The 13966-nt window shown below is 43.2% G+C and overlaps 1 protein-coding gene across 4 annotated transcripts in view; it reads right to left on the reverse strand.

Annotated features, from left to right (window-relative positions):
* Positions 1-13966, reverse strand: part of PCSK5 (proprotein convertase subtilisin/kexin type 5) — a 264705-nt gene that overhangs the window by 144610 nt on the left and 106129 nt on the right. For all 4 annotated transcript variants that reach the window (XR_004420644.2, XM_033084735.2, XM_033084736.2 and 1 more), the window contains exon 6: positions 5505-5593. Coding sequence is in view for 3 of the 4 variants with exons in the window: in XM_033084735.2 (XP_032940626.1) it covers positions 5505-5593 (89 nt within the window). In the remaining variant the exon portion in view is untranslated. The remainder of the gene's footprint in view (positions 1-5504; positions 5594-13966) is intronic.

Here is a 13966-nt window from a genome sequence, read left to right on the forward strand (position 1 = left end):
TTGTATGATAGAGGGATTATCACTTCCACAATTTATAAGTCAGATGCTCTTTCCCCTTTAGAAGGTTAGTCCTATTTATAAGCCAAATTGACATATTTTTAATTACAGACACATTGCATTTTACTAAGGAGCTCAGATTAAAGAAAATTGTGTGTTTACCAAGCCCATAACTTCCTATTAATAAGAGGCATAAGGAGTGCTTTGTTGAAAGAAGACGTTTTTTTCCTTACTCTAACACAAAAATTAAAAGTGATTGTACTTCTCAGTTCACACAAAAGTTGCCTATGTTTTGTGAGATAATAAACTTCTAGAAACTGTGATCTCACTATGAACTTGCTTTAGAGTCATTAAACCAACTCTGGGATTCTAGTATTTTATTTTCTTCTGCATAATCACAGAAAATTAATGATGTTGTATGTTCAATTAATTCAAAGCATAATAAAATATCTCTCTAATTCTGAATAAAGACAATAAGGTATACTATTGTTGAAAGATGGAAAATTAAGTTTTCCTTTGTAACTTTGTTAGCAAGTCTAAATATTATATTCAACCAATGAACCAATAACTTCAAATGCTGCTCCTGGCACCTAAAGTAATTAATACTTTTTATTTATTTTTTGTAATGATGAAATTGTCTACTTTTAAAGCAACACAGACAAGGTCGTGACTCAGGTGTTGTTCTCTGCAGCTAACAATGGACAGACATATCTCAAAGCTGTTGGCCAAGGCCAGCTGTGTGAGGTTTAACCAGGCCAAGTGTCAAGTCCTGCACTTTGGTCAAAACACCCCCATGCACCACTACAGGCTGAGGACAGAGTGGCTGGAAAGTGGCCCAGGGAAAAGGTGGCTGCTGGTTGACAGCCAGCTAAACATGAGCCATCAGTTTGGCCAGGTGCCCAACAAAGCCAATGGCATCCCGGCCTGTGTAAAGAATAGTGGCCAGCAGGACTAGGAAAGTGACTATCCCCCTGTACAGTAATTTCACGACTATAAGGTGCACAGGATCATAAGGTGCACCTCCGGGAGCCAGCCAATTTCACAACTTCGTACATTACATAAGGCGCACCAGACTATAAGGCGCACTTTTTTTGTGCAGTGAGGAGCTGCGCTGCACGGAACAAAGTAATAAAATAGTAATGGAATCGTGCAATAGCAGGGTTTACTGGCATGTGCTCAATTTGCAAACATTTTTCACAGATTGGCATAGCCTTTAAATGCAGCCCCAGGTGCCCTCCCTGTGCCGCGAGCCTCGGCACTCCCGCCCGCCCCCTGCGCCAGCTGGTGAGGCACAGCTCAGGGCGGCCCCTGCATGCGGCTGTTCAGGGCTGCCTGCGGTCCGGGGCGGCTCGAGGAGGCCGTGGCATGTGGCTTCTGTGGCCACCCGATCCCTCCTTCCCCGTGCTGTTTGCGCTGGGCTGGCGGCGGCGGCTCCCTGCCTCCTTCCCCACGCCGCTCAAGCCAGGCCAGCGGTGGCAGTTCCCTCCCTCCTTCCCCGCATCACTTGCGCCGGGCTGGTGGCGGTAGCGGCTCCCCCCTTCCCCACGCTGCTTGTGATGGGCCAGCGACTCCCTCCTTCCCCAGCGTTGCCTCCCGCTGTCCCTGTGCGGCAGCCGAGGCTGGCACCCTCCCCATGTGGTTTCCACCGGCCGCAGTCGCCTGCTCCCCTCGCGACTTGGTGCTCCCGCAGCACTGCTCCCCCATTGCAGTTCACACTTCCACGTTGGCAATTTTCGCAACTTTGTCCATTATATAAAGCACACCGGACTATAAGGGGCACTTCCGGGTTCGGGCCAAAATTTTAGTCAAAAGGGTGGGCCTTATAGTCATGACATTAATGTACTTGGCCCTGGTGATGTGGCATTTGGAGTTCTATTTCCAATCTGGGCTCCTCACTTCAAGAAAGACATTGAGGTGCTGCAACCTGTCCAGAAAAGGGCAACGGAGCTGATGAAACGTCTAGAGCATAAGTCCCATGAGGAGCTGCTGAGAGTGGGGGTCTTTCGCTGGGAGAAAAGGAGGCTCAGGGGAGACCTTATTGCTCTCTACTATTGCCTGAAAGGAGGTCATAGTAAGGTGGGGTTTGGCTTCTTCTCTAAGGCAACCAGTAACAGGATGAGAGGACCTAGCCCCAGATTGCACCAGAGGAGGTTCAGGGTGGACATCCAAAAGAATTTCTTCACTGAAGGGGTTGTTTAAGCAGTGAAGCAGATTGCTCAGGGAGGTGGTGGAATCACCATCCCTGGAGGCATTCAAGAGAAAACAGGATATGGCACTTACTGCTGTGGTCTAGTGTACAAGGCGACAGTGATCAGCCAAAGGTTGGACTTGATGACCTTGGCCTTATCCAACCTAAATGAGTCTGTAATTCTGTAATAATGTGCAAGATGACTTTGAACAACAGACATACTTGCAATGAAAATACTGGTCCTTTCTTTCTTCCTGCCTTGCTATTCCCTGCCTTCCCTCGCCCCTCCCCACCCCCGCCAAATGTCTGCAGTGGTTAAGTCTGCTGATCACACAGCCTCCAAATGCATTTGGCATGAGGTGATAGGACAACAAAAGTTATTCAAAAGGTAATTAGCAGACTGTGTTTGCAGGCTGTTTCAAGACTTCAGAGCCCTATAAACTTTTTTTAACATTTGCAGTAATTGCAAAATGTAAGTGGCTTTTTACTTAGAACAAATTTTCAAAGAAACACAGGAAACATGCAAAATTGAGTTGAAAGGAAGTTTTCTTTTAAAATGCTTTTTTTTATTCAACATCCGATTTAAAGAAACAGCTGAACTAATCCTCATCAGCTGAAGACAATATACATCTGTTGTGCCATAATTCAGTGTAACTGTTTTCCCATCAGGACTTGAGCCCAGCCAAGTAACTAAACACCCAAATTCCCACAGATGTTTTACAATTTCCACAATCAGCTTGCAAAAATAACAGCAAGCTAACCAAGCCTTCCTATAAAAAGTCTCACAAGCAATGTACGTGTTAATTTGTCTTGTGTGATTATTGCAGAGCTTAAAAAAAAAGGATCAATCCCTTTGTTTACACTGGTTTGTCTTTTAGTGAGAGGTACCTGTAGCTTAGCTACAGAAACTTGTATAATTTTTATAAGAAACTTGTCATAACCTGCAAAAAAACCGGAAGACCCAAATTACTATTGTACTAAAATTTTCTTTTCTATGTGTTACATCTCCATTTACACCATTTTAAAAGAAGGCGCAGACTTTCTAAGAAAGTTGGTCATCCGAGGTTCTTATATGTTTGGAAATGAGACAGAGAGTTGAAACACATTACAAAGAAAATTAGCATTATTAATGGATATCTTGTTAACAACTTCCCATCAGAAAGATCATGAACTGGATTTGTTCAACTGCCAGTATTTTATGCACATTGACGGAGACAATTTTTTTCCCTTTTGCTTGATATCCTTAGTATCCCTTTTTTCCTCTTTTGGTTGGTATCTTTAGTATCCCTTATGTGTCCAGAAATGCTTTCTGGTTTGAAGTAAAAGATACTTATCTTGGTGGAGCAAATCCAACATTATTGTAAGCAGGTGCTCCTCTATATAAGGAGAATGTAATTGCTTTACCTCAACTCTAGTTTCTCCTCCAAGAATACCCCAGGAGGGCCTTTAAATCCCTGAAAAACAAGTGAGCTGAATACTAGTTCAGTATGATATGATTCAAAATTTTTACACTCTATCTGACCTGTAGAGAGGGAACACAACCACTGTATATTCACAAATGTAGCTTATAGCTGTTCTGAGGTAAAGGAACAAGGTGAGCCAAGTAGAGGTCAGTAGCTGCAAAATTCTTAAACATATTCACCTAGTAGAAGAGGAAGCTTCCCTGGAACTTCCTCTTAACTCTGACTTTCTGCAGATTATTTGTTGAGCTTCCTGAAGTCTTATTTCCAAATGGTGATCCTTTTAAAAGGTGGCACCTCAAGTGAAGTTTATAGACTGTTGCTAATTTCCAGCTTTCTTTTAAGAAAAAATTTTAAAAAGGCACATGCATCCTGTCTTTACTGTTTCTGTTACCCGCATACTGTGTCCATCTGAATCGGTTTTTACATTATATTTAGAAAAGACTGTGAATCAGCTAATATGCCTGGAGGGTCTTTTGTATTATTGCACATTCCTAATGCTTAATAATTAATAAACTATTAAGAAGCCACTACTTCTTCTAATTTTTCAGAGCCATGTCAAAGCTATTGCAGGTAGTGTGACTATTCCACTTATAAGTTAAACTTCTCCAGAAGGCATCTCTTATTTCCATCAGTGCATTAACTCTCTTCTGACTCTGGTTGACAACGCAAGCGAGCTGATATCATAACTCCTGGTACACAGTTAAATGCCATGTTCACATGAGACAACCTGTTTATCTGTCACAAACTCCCTCACGTGTCCAGTTCTGGTTTTCTAAACCACTCTGAAACAGTAGCTTTGTGCAGAAAGGCTCTTCACCTGAGGAGATTTTTTTTTTCTGCATCACTGTAACCTTATCCTGGATGTGGTATTATCTGCCCTAATTTTGTTTACCCAGCAGGAAAACAGAAAGCTAATATGAGGATGATATTGTATGCTTTGTGTAATTTGAAATGCACCTGTGTTCACATTTGGTTTGGATCAAACTTGTACTAATCCAGCAAAGAAAGTATTTTCAATAATGGAAACATAGTCTCAATTCTGCCTGTTCATATTTTTGAACTGTCTTCTGATGTACAAATAGGTAAACATGTTTTTGTTTTCACATATGGGCTCTATTTTAGGATCTATTTCAAAAGGCAACAATTCGTGAGTTTGAGCTAAAAGTCTTTCAGCCGAAAGGCAATATACCAACCCCAAGACTTAATCAAAAGTTCAGAATAAACTTTACTAGAAGTATTATAATCTGTCACAGGCAGGCTACATCCCAGGAGACATGCAGATGACATATTGATAATCATTGGCACAAGCTAAAGACATCAATTGAACCACCAATGACTAAGAATTTACAGAAAACACCTGAAACTCGCGGCTAAATGACCAAAAAATATGTGATCAAACACTGATTTTCAGGCAATAATCTTATTACCCATAGGGATCAAAAGAATATTCTCACCAACAACACATAAACAACAAAAAAGTGCATTATGTTTTGAGAGCATTTCATTTGGGATCAATATGCAAGGCAGTATTACTGATGTGTACTTTTACTTATGGTTTGTTGAAGTTCATCACTTAAGAGCTCTGAATCCCCAGTGTCTTAATTCTAGGGTCATGTTTTCATCAAAAGTTTGACTTTCTATTTTTTGATGTGTACTGAGAGGCAGTATTCCAGAGAGCACTGCAGAAACTCCTTCAGTATTGATATTGAACGAACACTCTACAACTGAGCTTTACTAGTGACACAGCGAGGCTTGTTCATACAAACCTCCTCTTGTTGAGAAAGGTCGGAGTGCACCATTCAGCACAAACGGCTCTTTGGTTTCATGGTTTTTCTGTGGGAGATTGTTTCACATACCTCCAATCTTGGCATTAAAGGCGATTCCTACTGTGCAGTGTGAGTTGTTTGCCGTGGCCGCCACTTCTCCAGCACAACGGGTTCCATGCCTGCAGTCAGACAAACATTTTTCCAAGTAAGCACAAACCATTGTGATTAAAGGCTTTGATTTTGCTTATCCTCAGGTGCTAAATGAACAACTATCCACCATGTCTTGCACTATTTAACTCCTCACAGTATTTTATACCCATGTTACCCATATTCCTCTGAACATGTTTCAACATTACCACAATGACTTTAAACTCTTCATGCCTACTGGAAACACTCACGGTTTGTAATAAACAAATAAACACATACAGCAATGATACATTACTCAGCAGCAGAAAGGAGTCTTAGATATTCGTTCTTAATTTTGAACAAAATCCTACATTTAAACCAGAATTCTCTAACAACCACTCCTATTGCTCATATATGTATGTCCATCCAACCTCCAGCTCACACAATATACCATGAGGAAGATGAGGTTGCACTAATGCCCACACTGCTGTTTATAGGTCAGGATAAGACAGTATGCCAGGTATGTTCAAAGCTTAGGCACATCTTGGTCTTGCCTCGGCCCAACCTTGCAAGCCTCCTTGACTTTCTGAGAACAATCAAAATGTCAGAAGCACCCTTCACATCAGAGGTATGCTCTGTGCTTGGAAGCAGAGCTGAGTTGTTTAGTTTCAAGAAGCTGCTGAAGGAAAACATGAAACGTCCACTGGTTGCTCATCCCTTCCCCACAGTGCAAAGTTACAATGGGATGCTTTGCCTAGCCTGATCCATGCACTCTACAAGGTGATGGTGGCCATCCACATGGTAGGAAAGCTGCCGCTATGTTTTGTGGTTTTTGTCTTTAACATAGGTTTCACAGGGTGTTTTCTACTAATAAGTCATGCCCTCATTGCTGTGCAGTTAGGCAGCTCCATTGCAGAAATGCGACACAAGCAAGATGGAGCAGACAAGGAACTTTAGAGAGGTGTTATGATGGGGAGATACAGAGTTTCAGACCAGACAGCAAAAGAGATGGGGAGTTAATAAGACGTAGACAGAAAGATAATATAAGGCTTGGGTAGCTGAAAAGAAAGGAGTTTAAGTCAAAGGAAGAAATAGAAAACTACATAACAAGCACTTCAGAGGAGGCCAGCTGAGATCAGTTCTGTACACAGACACTCTTCTCCTGGTCGTGGTTGACAGACTTGCTTGCAAACACATCTGGAGAAAAATGTCTTAATATTTCAATTAAAAGACTGATCCTTAAAGTTTTACAAGACATTATATCCAAACATCCCTTCTTTTCATTATGATTTTGTTAGATGTCACATGCAAGTTTTGAGGTGTTATCACTCGAACATCAAAGCACATATCACTACACTCTAGAAATGTAGAACTACCTCCAGACATCAGCTTAGGGTATATAATTCATTAATACATCATTCCCTGTCTAGTGAAAGGAATGCGGTTAAACTGCAGCTTCCCAGATGGAGACTGCATTGCCAAGAAATCCCTTATGGGTAGAAAGTTTGGGAAGAAGTGATGGGAGAAAGGTCTTTCAGTAGAGAAAGTGAATGGATAGAAGCCACACCTGGAGGAGGGAGGCTGCCTGGTGGAACAAACAGCTCAAATATCTCTTTGGCTCCAAATGGAGTATATGCGTAGCTGTTACTTTGGTAGCTACATGCAAAAGGCCCTGTCAAAAAGATTCAATTTCCACTGTATCATCCAACACACTGGTTACCCCCCGGCCGAGTAATGTGCACAAAATCCGTTCTGCTCACATCTCTTGGGATGCCCTTTTTGCCAGAGGGGAAAATTTCCTATACATAAAGTCTATGAAATTAGAACTAAGTATTATCACCTAAGTATTACCAGTGAGAAATAAAAATCCAACTTAGTCATTATAAATTAGAGTAGAATCACATGGATGTAACCTGTAACATGAACTAAACTATGTGTTTGATGGAGATTGACAGTTGCAGGAATAACAGAACTTAAAATGTTATAACAATTTTCAATCCTATAGAAAGAGAAAAAAATGGAAATTTGGGTAGCTATTGGTATTTGTAGGAAAATAACTGATTTGGAATTTATTTTTTGCAAAACTCTTTTTGTTTAAACTTTCAAATGTTTTCAAAGTTGTGTCTTAAACATCCTCAGCAGGAAGTGTGGTATCTGAAGGGTTACAGTGTAATAACAGCTGGAGAAAAAAAATACTTTAACAGTAATCATCAGAAATACACTAGATTGCATCCCAGATTAATGTTTTATAAAGCGCTGAAAAAATATTATTTTAGTTCATATACAAATGTTCTCTAACAATCTGGAGGGTAGAAAACACTTTGACACTAGATTGGGATACTGTTCTATGAACATCTGAATAAAGATATAAAAAGGAACTGTCACACATTAAAAGCATAAGCAAGCAAAATACCAATTTTTTGCCTTTAAAACATAATCTGCTAAAGCTGAAAAATAGCAATAATAAAGCTACTTCCCAAATGAGAGATATTTGGATATTAACAGTGGAGAAAGATGACAGAGTAAATATGAAAAACAAGTTACACAAACCTTCAATGTGAGATATCAAGAAAAATTCCAAAGACCTGGGTGCCACCACATGCAGGATACTGTTCCTCAGCATCACAGTGTTGTAATGTGGTTACAACACAGGACTGGAAGATCTCCAGTCAATGTCCCCAGGGCTAATGACTTTTTGCATGATTATGGGAAATTGCTTTTAGAACAACTTGAAAATATCTATTTCTCACAAAATCAAAGATGATAGCATTAAAACAAACACATGGAACACTTCACACATCAGACACGCAAATTTTAAACTTAACAGCATGGGTAACAGCAATGCTGACTTGTCACTCTCTTAGCATTTGTTAGCTATTAGCAGTTAATTTGTCACAAGTGTGAAGTTCTGATACAAGCCTAGGAAAGGAATATGCCTCTACAATTTTATTTACAGTAGTTTCACGAATACAAGCCGCACGGATTATAAGCCGCACCCCCGGTGCCTCGACAATGTTGCTGTCTTTGTCAATAGATAAGCCGCACCCCGAATATTAGCCGCACTTTCGTTCGTCGCGAGAATCCGTGCGCAGCTTTCACAAATTGGCCAATTAGTAACAGGATCGCGGCATAGCGGGCTTTACTGGCTCGGGGCGGGGCCAGGCAGGCTCGGCCCGCTCATGGTTGCCGACGGGGCCGGGTGGCCCAGCTCAGCGCCACGGTTCGGCGGGGCTGGCCGGGTGGTACTGCCGCCGCCGCCGCCGGGCTCGCTGGCCCCCCTCTCCCGTCAGCACCGCCCTGCTGCCGCGTTCCCTAGCCCCGCCGGCGGGCTCGCCGGCCGCGGCGCGCCGCGTTCCCTAGCCCCGCCGGCGGGCTCGCCGGCCGCGGCGCGCCGCGTTCCCTAGCCCCGCCGGCGGGCTCGCCGGCCGCGGCGCGTTCCCTAGCCCCGCCGGCGGGCTCGCCGGCCGCGGCGCGCCGCGTTCCCTAGCCCCGCCGCCGGGCTCGCCGGCCGCGGTGCGCCGCGTTCCCTAGCCCCGCCGCCGGGTTCGCCGGCCGCGGCGCGTTCCCTAGCCCCTTTTATCAACAAATGCAGGTTGGTTGAGAGACTGTAGAAAGGGTGAAAAATCATAGAACAAGGAGGTTACAACAATTCTGGCAGTCTCTTTCTCTACAGCTTAAAGAATAGAGGAGAAAAGGAGGCTCAGGGGAGCCTTTGTCACTCTCTACAACTCCCTGAAAGGAGGGTGTAGCCAGGTGGGGATCAGACTCTTTCCCCAGGCAACAGCAACAGAACAAGACAACACAGTCTTAAGGTGCACTGGGGGATGGGATTTAGGCAGGACATTAGGAAAAGTTTCTTCACAAAAGGAGTGGTGGGGCATTGGTCTGCACAGGGAGGTGGTGGAGCCACCATCTCTGGAGGTGCTTAAGAAAAGACTGGATATGGCATTCAGTATCATGGTCTACTTGACCATGGGGAATGGATCATAGGTTGGACTCGATGTCAATGGTCTTCTCCAAAGTAGTCAATCCTGTGATTCTGTAGCGCAAACACTTTGGAAGAACCAAATACCTGTCTACACTTTTCTCATTCTTAATCTCTGAGATTAGATGGCTTTATCACTTTGGTCATGACACACAGAAAAAAAGGACAAACAAAATCCCAAGTTCAAATCTTGGACATCAAAATGGTAATGGGAACAACTACATTATACATCTTAGTGAGGGGAAAAGGACAAAATCAGGAATGTATTTTTATACAATACATTTTTACACAAGAAATAAAATGGACGTACTTTTTAAAAAGTTAATGTACTTGGGATTACTGTTTGAATACAAAAATTAAATTCTCTATTCCAGTCTGCAACAGTCTCAGTGACTAGAACACAATCTAGAACTGAAGATTTTGAAGTATCCTAATGACATTAATTTTTTAACTTTGAATAAGAGCAGTGTAACACTGTACTCTTGCCCAATAAAGGTATCCTTGAAACTTTCCAAGGCAATTGCTAAAAATAACGAACAGAATAAACCACTTTCCCAGTACATCTCCTCCTTGTTTGGGATACTGGCTCTCTCTCACATATTAATACTGCCAGAAGATGACAGCAGTAAAGTAACCTACATCAGGTCATTCAGGACTTCAGGTATCTCTCTGGCTGAAATCCACAGTATTTCCACAAAATAGAAGCATCTTGCTTCTTTGGGGAGAAGAAAGAATAAAGGTGGGTATATAGCTGGCCTTCTATTTTTAGAAAACCCCAACAAATTTTCTTGTAAGGTTTGACACAAACTCTCATTTAAGTGGAAAGATATAAATGTAAGTGTATTTAAATGAGCAAAAATCTTTTGAGACAGCTTCTTACACTATTTTAACAATATTTTACTTCACTTTCATTTGCTCTTTTCACCTCAAAAATGAAATATTTCTACCTTACATAAGTATATTCAGGATTACATTTGGAAAATAATGCCTCAGAGTAATTATTTGCATAAAAAACAGGGATAATGAGCATAGTTTAAGGTTTTGTTAAGGTCTTTTGAGTATAAAATTAATCTAATTTGGGAACAAGGCCTCAGATTGCAAAACAAGTTAGCTTTCACTCCCAATGTTGCTTTACACAAATTAGAAACTCTCGGTATACTTTATGAATGGTTCCTAATAATTTAATCTTCTGGTTTATTTCTTCTTTTGCTAATTAACTGCAACTAGTGTTTCTGAATATACAGCTATCCAAAGTCAATGATCTGTTACAATTTTCAACAGGCTATGAAAGCTTTGGAATACAAACTGGAACATGACACAATTATTATTTTGGCTATGCCATGTATTTGCTATTCCAAGAAAAGTCCACCCATATTTACCCAAGATATCCTCAGAAAACACAGTCTTGAACACAATGAATAAAGCTTGTTTAAATGAAGTTGCTGCTGAAAATTCCAAATGTACCACCTACAGTGAACACTCTTGTAGTTGGGAAAGGTTACTATATACTGGCTGCACTATGTTATCTGAACAGTAAGAATGTATGGATGCAGGTGAAGCAGTTTGCCATGTTGTTTTTTGAAAAAGTGATTAACTAAACCAGGCAAATTTGATTTTGCACTTGCAATCATTTCATCACTTTTACTATAACATCTAAAGTCTTAAAAAAGTAATGCTTTTTGGCTGTAAGAAGACACTTCTATTATCATTCTACTGAAGAGGTACCGAGAGCATGAACTGCAAATCTGAGACTAAAAGAAACAGCTCTACTAGAATAGCCACATCTTAAAAATAACTTTCAGAACAAATATTTAAGTTCTACACACTTTTGTTTGTTCTGTAAGCAAATCACCATATAACATCTGTAAACAAAGCCAGGAGTAAAGCTTTGGACTGTTGTTGCTTGCAAACATGCAATAGCTACTTACAGTAAATTCACGAATACAAGCCACACTGAGTATAAGCCGCATCTCTGGGTGTTGCAAACATGTTGGTTTTTGTCCATAAATAAGCCGCTCTGTCATTCGCAGTGAGGACCCGCATGCAACAAAGTTGCCAATTAGTAACAGAACCGTGGGAGGACGGGGTTTACTGGCTGAGCTAAGGCTGTGCAGGCTCGGCCCGCTAGGGGCTGCTGACGGGGCCAGGTGGCCCAGCCCGGCGCTGCCACTTGGGGCTGGCCGCCGCTGCCACTGGGCTCGGGGCCAGTCGCCGCCACCACTGCCACTGGGCTCGGAGCCGGCCGCCGCCGCCGCTGTCACTGGGCTCGGCGCCGCCCACCGCTTGGCACCGCCCACCACTGCCACTGGGCTCGGTCACCCCGGGTCGGCGCTGCCCCGCGGTGGTAGGCAGGGACGGAGCTTCCCCCACTCCTACAGCAGCAGCGGCGGGTGGGGACGGAGCTTTCCCGTGCCCGTGGCGCCGGCGGTGGGTGGGGACGGAGTTTCCCCGCTCCTGCTGCGGCGGGCCAGGATGGAGTCAGCCTGCTCCTGCCGCGGCGGGCAGGGACAGAGCACCCCGCCTCCTCCCCGAGCCGCGGCAATGGCTGTGCGGGGCTCCCGTCGGCTCCCCGAGCCGCGGCAATGGCGGCGCGGGCTTCCCCCCCTCTCCCCGGGCCACAGCAATGGTGGTGCGGGCTTCCCCCCCGACTCCCCGAGCCGCGGCAATGGCAGCGCGGGCTTCGCCCCCCCTCCCTGGGCCGCGGCAATGGCGGTGCGGGCTTCCCCCCCGACTCCCCGGGCCGCGGCAATGGCGGCACGGGCTCCCACCGTCCTCTCCGAGCCGCGGCAATGGTGGCGTGGGCCCCCCACCATCTCTCCCCTGGGCTGCGGCAGAGGAGGAAAGAGAGCTCTCCTGCCTCTCTCCCCGCCCCCTGTGCTGCCTGCAGGGAGCCAGGGCAACAGAGTAACACTGTAACAATCGCGGAATGCCGGCTTTTACTGGCAGGTGCTTGGCTCAGCGCCCTGGCTGGCACGTCTGGGGTTGTAAATGTCAGAAAATTATTCACATATTAGCCGCCCCTGAGTATTAGCCGCACTTCCGGGTTTCCACCAAAATTTTTGTCAAATTGCTGCGGTTTGTATTCGTGAAATTACTGTAACTATATTTATGCCATAAGAGGCAGGAATATTTTGATGAGAAGCAAGAATATTTTCTTTTTTCTTCCTCATTACTGCTTGCCTATGGTAGAGGTTTGCCTTGTGAAATAGAAGACTTGATACCGCAACTTAATTCAGTATGAAGAAATGAAGTGATGTAATTTATTTGGTTTAAGATTTCTATCTATTTGTTCTTATAGTTGCCAAGTTGATTTCTAAGGTTTTCATGGATCCTTGATCCGCTTTAGAGATAGATAGTTTCCTACGTATTTGAAGTATCCTATATATCTGTAGATCTGACAAATTCCTCTAACGAATGTATCTGCTATTTTTATATGTAATATCTGACATTATATGCATTAAAGGAACCAAAGGAATAAAGTTGGTTTTCTACTTATCTTAATTTTTTTTACACCTCCATTACCCTGTCAGTTATGTGATGATTTACAAAGAGAAATAGACCAGCAAAGCAACTGTGGGACCAGTAAGTCTGCAACAGCTCCATGTTTGAATACTCCACTGGGCCGTAGGACCTTTATATCAGAACAAGTCTACTACATATGCAAAATATAGCTCATACTACCACAGCTCCAGTGGTCAACTTCACAGCGAACCTGAGCAGGAATAATGCTTCAGATATCTGTTACCATAAAGAAGTCTTCCAAAGCTATTAGTTACTAAACTCCTAATAATTAGTATATTTTTAAAAAGCTGAGATATTGACCCTGGCAGACAGCTAACTCCCACCTAGTCACTAGCTGCCTCCTTCCCATTGGGATTTAGTGGGAGAATTGAAAGAGTAAATGAGAGAAAAACTTGTCATTTGAGATAAAAAGCAGTTCAAAAATAAAGGAAGAAATAAAACACAGTCAAGTGAGCTATAGGCAATTACTCAGCATGTCCCACAAGCAGATTTAATGCCCAAACACTCTGCAATTAACACTTACTTTGGCAATAACCCCCCCCAGCTTTAATATGGAACACACTGTTACATGTCATGGGTTACGTCTGATCTGTTGAAATTTGTTGTCCCAGCTGTATCACTTTGGAGCCTCTTGTCCCTGACCAGCCCCCTTTTAAACGAGAGGGCAGTGTGAGAAACAGAGACGGTCTTGGTGCTGTGTAAGCACAGCTCAGCAGAGCAGTATCTAAAATATGCATTATCAACACTGTTTTGGTGACAAATGTAAAACATAGAATCATTACTTAAACTAATGTCTATGTTATTTCACAGAATCACAGAACCATTAAAGTTGGAAAAGACTTTCAGGACAGGTGAGTCAACCTTTGACTGATGACCACCACGTAAACTAGATCACAGCATTAAGTGCCACGTCCAGCTA

This window comes from Catharus ustulatus, chromosome Z (genome assembly GCF_009819885.2).
Source record: "Catharus ustulatus isolate bCatUst1 chromosome Z, bCatUst1.pri.v2, whole genome shotgun sequence".
In the NCBI taxonomy this organism is placed as follows: Eukaryota; Metazoa; Chordata; class Aves; order Passeriformes; family Turdidae; genus Catharus; species Catharus ustulatus.